This window comes from Arvicola amphibius, chromosome 4 (assembly GCF_903992535.2).
Source record: "Arvicola amphibius chromosome 4, mArvAmp1.2, whole genome shotgun sequence".
NCBI classification, from domain to species: Eukaryota; Metazoa; Chordata; class Mammalia; order Rodentia; family Cricetidae; genus Arvicola; species Arvicola amphibius.
This window is the reverse complement of record NC_052050.1, coordinates 26,355,424-26,369,145: the sequence shown is the minus strand read 5'-3', so window position 1 is coordinate 26,369,145 and position 13,722 is coordinate 26,355,424. Positions and strand designations below refer to the sequence as shown.

Genomic DNA, 13,722 nt, shown 5'->3' with positions numbered 1-13,722 from the left:
TGCAGGGTCGGAACTTCAGGAACAGGGATCAGGCCCACTAGGAGAGGCAGAGCCTAGGTCCCAGCCCCAGGCCTTGCAGGCTCAGGGAACTGAGAGCATCCTGACTTTCATTTCCACAGCCACTTCTGTCCTGGCCCTCTGTGCTCATACAACAGGCCGGAAACGGCTTGGGATTCTCTCCCAACCCCCAGCTCTCCCCATCTATCCCAAGTTCACCTCAGACCATAGAAGGGTTGGGCAGACCCAGGAAGGGCCCAGGAGGGCATGGGAGCCCCCTCAGCTCCAGATGCCTGCTTCCCACTTGTGGTGGCTTAGGTGTCCGGGTAGGGGTCTTGCAAGGACAGCCCCAGGCCCCCCCTTGAGTTCAGTAAGTCTGGCTCCCACTCCAGGGCACTGTTTCCACTCCAGAGTCTTTTTTAGTTGAGGGCAACAGGCTGTTCTGCAGACGGTGGGAGCCGGAGGCTCCATTCAGTAGACCAGGGACAATGCATTATAAATGTTTTCAATTCATAGTACACTCTCCTCCAGCACTCAGACCGGGCTCCAGGAAAGGGCGCGTTTTAAACAGAGCTGCTCTCTCCTCACTAATGGGGTCAGAAGACAGGGTTCAAGGCTTGCAGCCACCGGGAGAGATGAGCACTTTGGAGAGGTTCCTGGATTCCCCTTGAGGCAAGGAGCAGTACTAGAACCCAGAACTCCTAACACCTGGCTCCACCAGCCTCCCTGGGTCCACCCTTTAAGACCTAGGGTGCTGACTTCACCCAGGGAGACCCAGTCTGATGGCAGGCACCTAGTCGCCATCCTTAAGAAACAACGGGATGGTGAAACATCCGGGAATGCCCCATGATGACTTTTCTTAATTTGGGCTTTCCCAGGGAATGCAGATGGATGTTGTCGTTTAATTGCATTATTAACAGCAGTAATTGCTGTCATTTATTATATGCTGACAGCGAGCGAAACATGCTGCACAGTTCTTGTGTTATCTCTGCAGCCCTGTAACCTTGTCACTCTCTCTCTCTCTCTCTCTCTCTCTCTCTCTCTCTCTCTCTCTCTCTCTCTCTCTCTCTCTCTCTCTCTCTCTCTGCCACCGGTTCAAAGGGAAGGGAAGTTCAAAACAGTTGAGTATCTTATCTAAGGTCACCACCCATGGCTAAGTGACCAGGCCATAATTTGGACCTTAGCCCGCTACTCTGACTCCCCCACCCTGGTGTTCCGTATTCCTGATGGTGTCTCACTTTAGAGGGATGCGCGTGAGGAGGTCTTGTAGAGGTGAGAGAAAAGGAAAGGCGCCAAGAGAAGGCCCCAGGCTCCTGCTACCCTGAGCCTGTGTTTTTGACAGTGAAGGAAGGGCTGGTGATAGGGGTGGTGGAGAACAGGGGTCCCCTTGTGATCATTTTCAAAATTCTGATCTGGGAGCTGGAGAGACACTGATTGTTCTTCCAAAGGATTCTGGTTCCATTTCCAGAATTCACGTTGTGGCTCACAGCGCCCTCCACAGGCAGAGAACACATGTAGTGCAGAGGCACATGGAGATAAAACATCCATACACATAAGACACAAGGTTGAAAGAACTAAAAACAAAATAACAACAACAAAACTCTGATCTGCTAGCAGTAGACCTGGCAATACATGAGGCACTTTCTAGTACCTTCCAGAGATGGGGGGAGGCGGAGGTGGAGGCTGACTGTCTAACAGAACTACAGATGCCAAGAGCAGGAGAGATTTAGGTTAAATCCTCCAAGTGTGGGCAAATATCTGCCCACCGAAATTCTGGGCTCAAGGACCAGGCATCTGCTCCATCTCCCAGTGTGGAGATGTTCTGGCCCATGTTCCTGCTCTTCTGCGGATGCCCTGCTATGTCAAGTGAATCCATTGTCAACGAAGGGGAGCAGTCAGTTGAGGGAGAGAAGTGGGTCCAAGCTGTTGCAATGGACGGGTACAAGCACGGGGTTTATATTTGATGTTCCCCAGGTCTGGACTCCGAGGTGACCTGAACCACTTTCCTCCCCCACCAATGGAAGAAACCCCTTGTCTCTCTATGCAAAGGACAGGTCATTAGAGGCCAGCACGCAGCTCCTGACTCGCCTGCACTCTAGGAGAGGCCGTGAGTCGGTCAGAAGCGTCCACGTGGAGGCGCTGGAAGGGCGTAGGATGGACGGAAGCAGGGTCCGGTAGCGTCCCCAGATAGTTCCCAAACAGCACGCCTTCTCCGCTGCCGAGACCTCTCACCAACCCCCAACCATCCTCACCAACCCCGCCATCCTCCATTTCGGTTCCTTGGTCCAGGAAGTGAACGTTATAATTGAATGCAGATCCAGGTTCGAATCCCGACTCTGCCACCCTTGGCGCCTGGCCTCCTGGAGCCGGCCTGTGCAAAGGGCCCGCGACCCCCCCTCCTCTGGCCGAGTGGGCGCTTGGAAGCGTCGGCTTCCTGCCCGCAGCTCGCCCGCGGGATCTAGTGTTTCCCTTTTCTTCTTCGTTTTTTTTCCTCCCTCCTCGCTTGCATCTTTTTCTTCTCGGCTCCGCAATCCTGGCCAAACCGCAGCCTTTAGCAATCCTTCGCGCCCACCCGGCGCCCAGCGAGCCTCACCGCTGCCGCGACCCGCCCCGCGGCCACAGCGCCGCCCCGGACCGGGCCGCCCACACGCGGTTGTTCTGGTCCTGAACTTGCCCGCATCGGTCGGTGAGCGCTGCTGCCGGCCTCAGCCGATAGGGGGCGCTGGCCAGCTCGCCCGGTCCTGGGCGCTGCCTAGCTCGGCCGGTGGAGGGCGCTGCCCGCCAGGGCGTGCGGACCTCTGTGGGTGGTAGGGACTCCCAACCTGCCGGGGCCCCGCCTACCCCAACCGGCCGGGGCCCCGCCCACACTGCGTTTCCCCTGTCTCTAACCAGCGTGCGTTTCTCCTCCGGTGGCCTTGTTCTGCTCCTGGCTTCGGCGCCCCAGCCCTGCCACCTACCGGGACTCAACGTTGCAGCGAAGGAGACTCATGGGCCACGGCCTCACCCGGGTGGCCGAGGACACCGGGCGGGGCTGCGAACCCGGTCGCCGGGCCTTCCAGCCCAGCCTGACCGCAAACCTAGAGCGACGCTGCAAATAGTCGCGGTTTCCAGCTGGTGCCCTGCCTCCCTCTCTGCCTTCCGGACCTTTGGGGTTTCCTTTCTCTTCTCTCCGCCCTCTCATCTGCCCGATGCCTCCCGCCTCGTCCACACAGTGTGCCCACCACATCCTGCCCCAGGCACGGTGGTTCCTTCGCCAGCGAGGTGGGGAGCCTCAAGACCAATGCTGAGGCCCAGGCTTCCTCTGTGCCTGCGAGCACTTTACCCACTCATTCATGAACTACTTGCCCCACCCTAGAAGGTTTGCAGATGGGGAAACTGAGGCTCAGAAACTCGTCACGGGCTAAGGTCAATTTGTCTGTGCCTGCTGTGGGAAGGCCACCTCCCACATCCAGAGACCTGTGCTGGGATTTCAGGCCAACCTGCAAGCCCTAATCCAGGGTTCTTTAGATCAAGCCTGACCTGCCTGTTTCCACGTCTGTAAAAGGAAGAGGGGGAAAGTGGTACCTGTGAGGAAGAATTTAAGAAAGATGATGGAAAGGCCAAAACCAGAGGATGGAGATATTGGGAGTCTTGCCCATGGGAATGCTGGGTAAAAGATAAGTGACGGGGTCAGGCACAGTGTCGTCATCATCTTCCCACCCAGTCTTAATAATAGTAATAATAGTTAGCCAGGCATGGTAGCGCACGCCTTAAATCGCAGCACTCGGGAGGCAGAGGCAGGTGGATCTCTGATTTCAAGACCAGCCAGTCTACAGAGAGAGAGAGTTCGAGGACAGCCAAGGCTACACAGAGAAATTCTTATCTCAAAGAAAAGTAACAATAACAGTAGTTAACGGACATTAAATATTGACCATTCCACACTGTGCTGAATGCTCCACATGCATTATCTCATTTATCCTCAGCCTAGTGTTACCCAGGAGGGTCCTAAGGTTTAGAGGGGTTACATGATAGCCAGAGGTCACAAAGCTCTTCAACAAAGATGCTACAAGTGGATCCCTGGTCTCTGACCACAGGCCCCTTGTTCTAGACTGAGAGATAACAGATGGATGGATGGATGGATGGATGGATGGATGGATGATGGATGGATGGGTGGATGGATGGATGGATGGATGGATGATGGATGGATGGGTGGGTGGGTGGATGGGTGGATGGGTGGGTGGATGGATGGATGGGTAGGTGGATGGATGGATGGGTGGGTGGGTGGGTGGATGGGTGGGTGGGTGGATGGATGGGTGGGTGGGTGGATGGGTGGATGGATGGATGGATGGATGGATGGATGGATGGATGGCCAAGCAGAGCGTGGAGCTTAACAGAGGGGACTGAGCATATTCAGAAGCTTGGAGTTTGTGGGAAGAAAAGTGACAGGGAGGAGGCACACAGGGGCTACAAGCAGAGGGGACAAGCGTGGTGCAATGTTAGAAGGTCATTTTGGCAATAGTGAGAAACCACTGAGGTTCATTAGCTGACATTTGGTGTCAGAGGCCATTTTCTAGCAAATCTCAGTTCCCACTTGCAAGAAGCCTTGCTTCTTTAACGTCTGGCACCTCCCAGGGCAAGCAGAGTGTTCTGAGCACACATGGGGGCTGTGGGTGGGGAGAGTGCAGAGGCAGAAGAGATGGGATGGAAGTGGTTGGTGGCAGTGACCTCCTGGCACCATACCGCTCTCTCTTTTCATTCCCAACAATAGAGCTACGCCCCTGGGCCCCCGGGGCTTGTCCCTGACAAACCGTAATCTCCAGGCCCCACTTACTGTGCCTTTGTGCACCTGTCGCAGGAGGGAACTCAGCCAACAGTAGGGCTGGTATTGCATCAGTGTTAAGCCTGGGGATCAAATGTTTGGGGGTGGCTATGGGGAGGTCTAGGATCTTGATGGTGTTGGCTCAATCAGCCAGGGAGAGAGGCTGTTAGTGAAGTGGCCCGAAGATGGGATTAGTCACAGGAAGGAAGCAGAGGAGCTGGAAGGCCTGGAGAACAAGGGAGGATTTCCCACCCACACTGAACTGGCCCAGTGGGGATTGCTGAAGGAGGAGGCATCAGGCTGAGAGGGGCTCCTGGACTCCCTGGACAGAGCAGTGCTGGCTCACCATGCTGCCCCTCGTTGCCCTGTTTCTCCTGATTGGGCGGTTAGTGTGCGCTACAACAGGGGACAGAGAGGATCTGACACTCAGCACAGAAGCAGAGTCCTGGATGACCGTGAACCTGAAGGTACCCAGGGTGGAGGGCTGGGAGATCCCTTCTGAGGCTGTCAGAATAGCTGAGTGTACCCTGAACCCTGAATGGTAGGCTAGTCAACTTCCCTGAGTGGGGAAAGTCAAGGCTATGAGCCCTGATCCAACATCAGAGACACATTCAGCTCGGACATGTGACAGCAATAATGTGTGCCGTGTGTACAGAAACATGTAGTTAACACCTGCTCTCTTCCTCATACTGTCCTGACTGTCTATATCATAGACAGTAACATGTTTCAACTTAATGGCGAGGCTACCATTGTTATTCCCATTTCACAGATGAGAAAACTGAGGTACAGGGGGCAAAGAACTTGTTTAAGATGCACTGCTTCAAAAGTACTGATTCCACCTTAGCTAGGTGCTGACTGTATCTAAGCATCAGAGAATTTCTTTTCACGGCACCAACTGGAGCAGGATCACTTTTGTCCCCTGACAAGCACTGGTGTTTGACTATAGTGGTGTCTACCAAACTGGTGAGCACTGCCACCGGAAAGAAATCTAAAAGTTGGAGCCCCAGCCTACTCTGAGATCCAATACCTCTCACCTAGGTGAAGACCCTGTCCATGGAGCTCCTGATCCCTGACCAAGAAACCAGGAGGGTAACTGGGGCCTGTCTCCCCGCAGTCCCAGGATGGAAAGGATACTCAGCTGAAGTTGGTTTATGCTGCTGAGCTATGTGAGGTCCCTGGACACTATTAGAATTGGGTGGCTCAGGTAAAGGGCTTGTTTAGTATACATGAAACCATGTGTTCAATCCCCTTGAGGCAGGAGGATCAGAAGTTCAGGGGTTCAGTCCCCTCGAGGCAGGAGGATCAGAAGTTCAGGGTCATTCTAGGCTCCATAGGGAGTTCAAGGGAAGCCTAGGGAGAAGAGGAAGCCTCAATAATGGGACCCCAGGAAAAACCATGCAGAGAGAGCCCTGCTGATGGGTCCGCTCTAGTGTGACTAGGAAAATATGGGCAGTGGGAGAGGACAGCGGGCCTGGGAGACCTGGGTTCAAGTCCAGCTTCTTCACTGACTCCTGCTACCCTCAACCTCGGTTTCCTTGCCTGCAAGATGGAGGGAGAGAGAAAATAAAATAACCCCTAGTTCATTCTGGAGCTGTCATTTGTGTGTGTGTGTGTGTGTGTGTGTGTGTGTGACAGACAAGCAATGTATGGAAAGCCCTGTTGAATCATAGAGAACACTGGGCACAGCCACATAGGGGTGTCATCAATTTCACATGGCATTGGCAGCTTTGGTTTTCACCTGCAGTCAATTAGCTCATCCTGCAGGGGTGACTCTTGTCCCCTCCTCTCTGTAGTGCCTCTCTGCCTCCCAAGGAGAGGAGAGGCTAGGCTAGGCGACCAGAAATCCTGACAGACTGACCGCAGGTTGCTAAGTGTGACGACAAATGGAATGACCTCATAGCTCCCAGTTCTGCGGGTGCCCTGCCTGCAGTCACCACCGGGCTTCCTGTGTAACAGAATGGTCCTCCCAGTGCTTCCCTTCCCCTAGCAGAAATCTGGCGGATAGAAGGGTCTCTGCTCTGTCTAATTCATAAAAGACCACTCTTTCCAGTCTGAGCTTGAAGGATGCCCTTTATTAAGGCAAAGTGGTTTTCGTGAGCTGTTCAAAGATGGGCCTAAATCTCCAAAGAGACTTTTCTCTGGTTTCTGGCTAGGCTGGGTGACTCCAGCTGGCGACAGCTGTCCCAGCCACTGACAGCTCAGGGAGGAGACAGACTGGGAGACTGAATTAGGCCAAGGCTTAGAAAACAATCTATCAAGAAAACGGCGTGACAAGCCCCAAACAGCTCATGGGTCTTCCCTGACTCCCAACCGGATCCCTGGAGTCCTGAGATCTGCAGCAGCTCCAAGTCACTGAGCTGCCCCCAGACCCCAGACCCCAGACCCCAGTTCCCAGCCTAGGGCCTCGAGGCTGTGGCCTGCCTTCAGCCTTGTTGGACAAGGTGGTTCCCACCAGTCTCAGTTCAAAGATGGTCAGAGAAAAAGGTGCTCCCTCAAGAGATTCAAGGTCACAGAGGGAGTGGGGGAGAGAGAACTCAGGTCTACAGCTTCTGGGAAGGATATTTGCCAATTGGGCTAGGCTAGGGGATTAAAATGTCTTTCTTCAGGACAGTAGCTCCACCCAGATCCCATGGGGGACTCCTCCCAGGATGCCCAGCTCTGGGGAGGGTAAATCTGGGTCAATGCAGGAGAGAACAGCTATTAGACCTGGTTGCCCTGCTATGGTAAGGGGCAGCCACTTCTGGACCTTGTTGACATTTCTCAAGAGTTTTGAATCATGCTTCAGCTTCTCCTGTACCTTGATTAAGGTTACTAGAAACCTCAGTTTCCACACATAAGTAAAATGGACAGGGAGAGTCACTTTTTTGTTTGTTTGAGTCAGGGTTTCTCTGTGTAGAAGCCCTGGCTGTCCTCAAATTAGCTCTGTAGACCAGGCTGGCCTTCAACTCACAGAGATCCCCCTGCCTCTGCCTACTGAGTGCTGGGATGAAAGGTGTGCACCACCACCCAGCTACGTGTTCTTTTGAGACAGTCTTACTATGTATTACTGTGTATCCCTAGCTGACCCAGAACCACATGTGGATTCATCTAACCTCCGGTTTGTAGCACTCCTGCTTCTGCCTTTGTGTGTGTGGTGGTGGTAGTGTTTTGGCTATGTGGCTCAGACTGACCTTGTACTCATAATACTCCTGCCTCAGCCACTCAAGTGTGGGGTTACCATCACCTGCCACCATCCATGCCCAGCTCCAGTCTTTTTTTTTTTTTTTTTTCGAGACAGGGTTTCTCTGCAGCTTTAGAGCCTATCCTGGAGCTAGCTCTTGTAGACCAGGCTGGTCTTGAACTCACATAGATCCGCCTGCCTCTGCCTCCCGAGTGCTGGGATTAAAGGCGTGCGCCTGACCCTTATATTAAAATTTTGACCGAGTGTTTGAGAGCCTGCCCTTTGATCCAGACGGCTTTGGCTCTGGCTCTTCTCAGCTATTTTTGGACATATCATTTCATCTCTATGTACCTGGATGTCTTCATTTATAAAATGCTGACAGCAATAACATTGGGCTATTTTCACGAGGTTTGGGTGAGAATTAGTAAGCTACCGAATGAAAGTGCTTAGGACAGTACCAAGAACATAGCAGGTGAAATTTTACATCATCCTTAATACAATGTTGGGGGTAAAATATGCAAAAGAGTCTGGTGTCAGGTTGTTGTTGAGCTGGTTATGGCCCCGTCTCCTCATCAGCTCCACACTCTAATGCTAACTCTCTGCTTCTCCAGGGACTCCCTGTTGCCAGCATTGAACTCCAGCTTCAGGAGCTGAAGAGAAGCAGAACTCGCCAGTTCTATGGTCTGATGGGGAAGCGGGTGGAAGGTGAGTGACTAAGGCAGAGGGCGTGGTTCTGAGTGCCTTCTGCAACACTAGGTAAAGGATGCCCATGGGATGGTGAGGTACACTGTCCCTACCAGTCATCATCCCAGCAGGATGCTTTGGGGGGTGCCAATGGCAACAGGTCCAGCACATGAGCAGTAGGGCTGATGCTTTACACCCAGGTTCTGTACCTGGGTGATGGGGCATGCTGGGAAATGAGCAGCAGCATCTAGATGTGAGCTAGGCAGGTTTTCCAGCAGTTCAAGCACAGTTATTGTGTACCTGAGGGTACTGGGAACAAGGAAGCTGTCCCAGGAGATGTCATCCTGGGCAAAGCTCAGCTTCTCTTGGTTTGCGGTCTTCAACACTGTTGTCCTGAGTAGTCACGCTCTGTGTTGGCATTTCTGCTGTCCACTTGGAGACATCCATCAAAGTAGGAAATGTGCGCACTTTTTGTCCCCCAGACAGTTTTTCTGTGTAGCTTTGGCTGTCTTGGAACTTACTCTTTAGACCAGGCTGGTCTCAAACTCCTAGAGATCTGTCTGCCTCTGCCTCTGCCTCCTGAGTGCTGGGATCAAAGGTGTGCACCACCAACATCTGGTGTACACTTTTGAGCAATAGTTTCACATCAGAAAATCTCAAGTTTGTATGAGAATGTCACATGAACCAAGATGTGTGCACTACAGGGTTCACTGACAAGTTGTTCATAACAGCAAGGGTTTGCAAAACTTAAGGCCGGGCTGGAGAGATGGCTCAGAGGTTAAGAGCACTGGCTCCTCTTCCCAGAGGTCCTGAGTTCAATTCCCAGCAACCATATGGTGGCTCACATCCATCTGTAATTTGATTTGGTTCCCTCTTCTATGCAGACAGAACACTGTATAAATAATAAATAAATATAAATATATTAAAAAAAACTTAAGGCCGCCAGTGGGGAAAAGGTCAGAATATGGGCCATAAATAGGACACGGTGGCATATGCCTTTAATACTAGATGGTTAGAAGTTCAAGGTCATTTTTGGCTACATAGTGAGTTTGAGGCAGCTTAGACTACATGAGACCCTGTCTCAAAACAAACAAACAAACAAACAAAAAACCAGGGTAGGGGGAGGATCAGGGAGATGGTTCAGTTAGTAAAGTGCCTGCCACACAAGCATGAGAACCTGAATTTAGCACTCAACACCCACAGAGAATCTAGACAGCACACCTGTAATCCTAGCACTGGGGCAGTAAAGACAGGATGATATTTGGGACTTGCTGGCCAGCTAGTCAAACCAAATTGGTTCAGTGGGAGGCCCTGCCTCAAAAAACATAATGGACATTGAATCAGGAAGACAAAGACTTTTTTTTTCTTTTTTGCCCTTGAGCACAGCAGAACCTCAACATGGTCACTATGGCAACAGCACCCCATATGCCCAGTAGGTGACAAGGTTCTGATAGTACTTTTCCCAAGGATGCCTCCCATCTGGTGTCAAATTCCAATGACGCCAATATATGCAGGCTCTGCTGCCTCCTGTGGCAGCAGACACAGGGACAACGGGAATGGCCAGCATTCCCGTGAAGAACCCTTCACACCTCTCACCAAGCCGCCAGGGAAGCAGTTCAGTCTTCAGTCTCTTTCTCCTTCCAGGAATACGTCCGATCCCGCCAAGGGAAGGAACGGGTGAGTGCTGCCCTGGTCTACCCTCAGCATGCTCCCTGGGGTGGGGCTGGGTACACAGTGTTGGCCATTAGCCACCCTGGAATAAGCAGTGAAGCTCTGGCTGGGGGCATGCCTGGCTGGTACTGCTGTCCCATCGGAGGGCTGCTATGACTTGACCAGAGATGGATTTTCTGGTTATTTTCCCAGAGTGTGGGATATGCATGCTCAGGGAGTGCCTGCAGAGGTAGGAGACGGGGCCAGAGCTTTAGAATGACCAGGGCTAAGAAAAATGAATCAACCAGGAAGAGCTCAGAGATTCAAACCCTTGCCCGTGAGGATGTTAGAACTGCAAATCCAGGTAGGCTTCATTCTGCTTAAGCCCTTCCACAGAAAGGGGATCACGAGAGGGGTCAGGTGTGGTGGCTCACACCTGTAATCCCAGCCCTTGGGGACTATAAAGCAAGAGCCCCTCTCGGATGAAACGAAACAACACAGGTAACACCAACTTGTTCCCACAACTCCTGAATGCTGCGTGGATCAGGCACAACCCTTCACGCCCCATTGGGGTCATTACTGGTTTCAGCTGCCCCATCCTTAACGGCTAATGCGGGACTGCCCCTCCTGAGCAGGGAGCTCGTCTCCATGGCCTGGGAATGGTGGACTCAGTGGCACACTGCACTGTGCAGTCCTGGTGCGTCACATGGCTGTTGTTTCCAGCCTGGAAACTCCCCACAGGAAGCCCCAAGGTTTCGGTCACTCCACACCCTTAATACTTAGCCTAGTCTCTATACATGGAAATATCGGTGAAAGGAAGAGCAAGAGGAGGGATTCAATGAGTAAAGCCATGGATGGATGGAGGGATCCAGGGCATTTCTTTACCTGCCCTGAGTAAGGATGGCTGCCTTTGCAAAGCCCAGCTCTGCCCTGCCTGTCCTTACCCCATGCCCTAGGCAACCTTCCTTTACTGTTCCTCCTTTCTCTACCTCTCACCAGGTTATCAGCTGGGACGAATAATGCAGGACCTCCTTGGCGCAAGAGGCTTCTCCATAAAAGGTAGGAGAGAGCATCTAAAGGGTGACAAGGGCATCATGGGAAAACAGCCAGGCGCTCGGCTGCCATCAGATAGGACAGGCTCCCATACCATTCTATCCAGCAGAAGTGTCCAGAGGAGGCAGGAGCTGAGGTGCAAGGGATGGGAGAGGCTCCTGCCAGTCTTCTGAGTGTTCGTGTGTGCCATATGATGTGCGTGGTCAGAGGTCAACCTGCAAGAGTTGGGTTTCTTCTTTCATCATGTACCAGAGACCCAACTCAGGTGGTCACACATGGTTCCGATGTTCTGCAGATATCTCCTCCCTTTCCTGTCTGTAAAGTCCTAGTTGTTGATCCCTAGGCCAGGCATTTGATCTTAAAGAGATTCTTAGTCAACAGCTGTTATTAAGTGAGCAGTCCTATCGGGGCGGGGGGTGGGGTGGGGTGGGGAAGACGATACCCTAAGCAGCTAACACTCTGCCCCCAACCCCAAGCAAGAGCTGTACCCTCAAATGGTCCCTGAAGCCAGGCATGAAGATAAACAATTCAGGCTGGGGGAGGAGCGGAGCCAGTGAGCCATTGCAAAGCAGTGGATCCACAGTGATCAGATGCAGGTCACATGATGAACTCCATGCTCTTGTTTCAGTGTTGTGCCTGACTTCTGGCTCCTCCCTATCTTTCCTGATAGAACACTGGCTATTGGGAAGGCTGGAATGAACACTTTCCCCCTGAGACTTTTTTTCAGGGGATGAGTCTTTCAGAGGGTCTTTGGAACTCGCCCCAGTATCAAGTTGAAATGAATGTTCTACATCATGGGGAGAGCTGGTTGCTTAGAAGCATCATTTTCCAGGGACAGAAAGTAATTTGTCCTAAGCCAAAGTGAACTAGTAACAAAACCAGTTTTCCATGTCCCCAGGAAAATCTTTTGGGCTTTAGGATACCATTCCCCTTTCTGTGGAGGATGACCAAGGAAGGGCTGGCTGGAGATGTGGCAGATGAACCTGTAATTTCACTGCTCTAGGAACCTGCAGACAGGAGACACACCACAAGACTGCAGAGCCCGGAGCAGTGACCAGAGAAGGCCTCCAGAGTCAAACAGGAAGACCAGACTCTCTCAATCACCAGCAACGTGTAGCATTCTCCCTGGACACAGAAGAGGATGACCAGGGTTTAGAGTGAGCCCCAAAGGACGCTTCTCAAATGATGCCATGCACACCTCTCCCTGAATGTTACAGCTGAAGCGCCTCAGGCCCACAGTCCAGTGTCTTGTCCTTAACTTTGACATTCATGCCAGGCCTGCACTGAGCCCTGCATTTCTTCCAGGCCTTTTGGCACCAGGTAGCAATGGCACACAAAGCAGTGCTGCCTCACGGGCTGGAGTGGCCCAGCTCTCCCTTGCACCCAGGCTCTTGTGTCTATGTATTACAGGGTAAGAGTCACACCCTGTAACTCATGCCCAACAGTGGGGCTCAATAAACAAGTGAGCAGTGTAGAAGAATGCAAATAAATTAATCCCACACTAACTCAGAATGAAGTACAATAAGGGATTCTTTATTTAAGGGGGACTCACAGATCAGTCCTCTGCACAAATGGGGAACAGGAACTGAATCTAGCATCCAGGCGAGAGGAGAGAGCTCAGGCGCACCTTTTTGGTACTCAAGTCCACGCCCAACCTCCCACGGCCTCTCAAAGGCCACGGCTGAAGGAGGTTCCCAGCACCTCCCCTTTTTGTCTAAATAAGAGTTCCAAACCCAATACAAAACTATACATAACAGGTATCAAATATAAAAATTAGAATTACAACCAAAATAAACAATATTAAGCAAGAAACATATGTTTTAGTAATTATTTTATCCTAAGGAGTCTAAGTCTTGCATTAGAAATAGCTTGGCTAAGTCATTAGAGGAAAGTAACTACGACTATCTAGTCTTCAACCTCATAGAAGACCTGAGAAGGGAAATAATATTACTTGAGGAGGCAGGAAGTGAAATCAAGCAGCTTCCAAAATGTGCAGTAAATGACAGAGACAACTGGCTACCTGGGCAATCACCCAAAAATCTCATTTGCAACGTTGGAGCATCCAACTTTAGCTAAGGCCTAGACTAACTGACAGACCATTTTCAGAGGCAGGAAAATTTCCAAAACCATCTTACCCTGTCTTGGCAAGATCTGGCTGTCTTTTTTCTTGTATTTTGCTTGTCCGGTCCGGACACCGTGCATTTTGTCAGTGGTCGAGGCATGGGCAGTTTCTTGCCCAAAGGCCAGTTTTGCCAAGAAGAAAACAAGTTCCAAGTGGAGTATGTTCAGTGCTCAATGTTCTCTTGGGAATAGATCGGTGCTGCCAGGAGCAATCATGTCTTATGCCAACAGAAGCCTAAGTTATTTAAATGCCATATTC

At 51.8% G+C, this 13,722-nt stretch overlaps 1 protein-coding gene across 1 annotated transcript; it reads left to right on the top strand.

Annotated features, from left to right (window-relative positions):
• Positions 1 to 5,142: 5,142 nt before the first annotated feature.
• Tac4 (tachykinin precursor 4) lies at positions 5,143 to 12,459 on the top strand. The gene is given in 5 exon segments (XM_038324651.1): positions 5,143 to 5,262; positions 8,567 to 8,660; positions 11,289 to 11,348; positions 12,346 to 12,416; positions 12,418 to 12,459. Coding segments are annotated over 5 exon segments (387 nt in total).
• Positions 12,460 to 13,722: the final 1,263 nt, after the last annotated feature.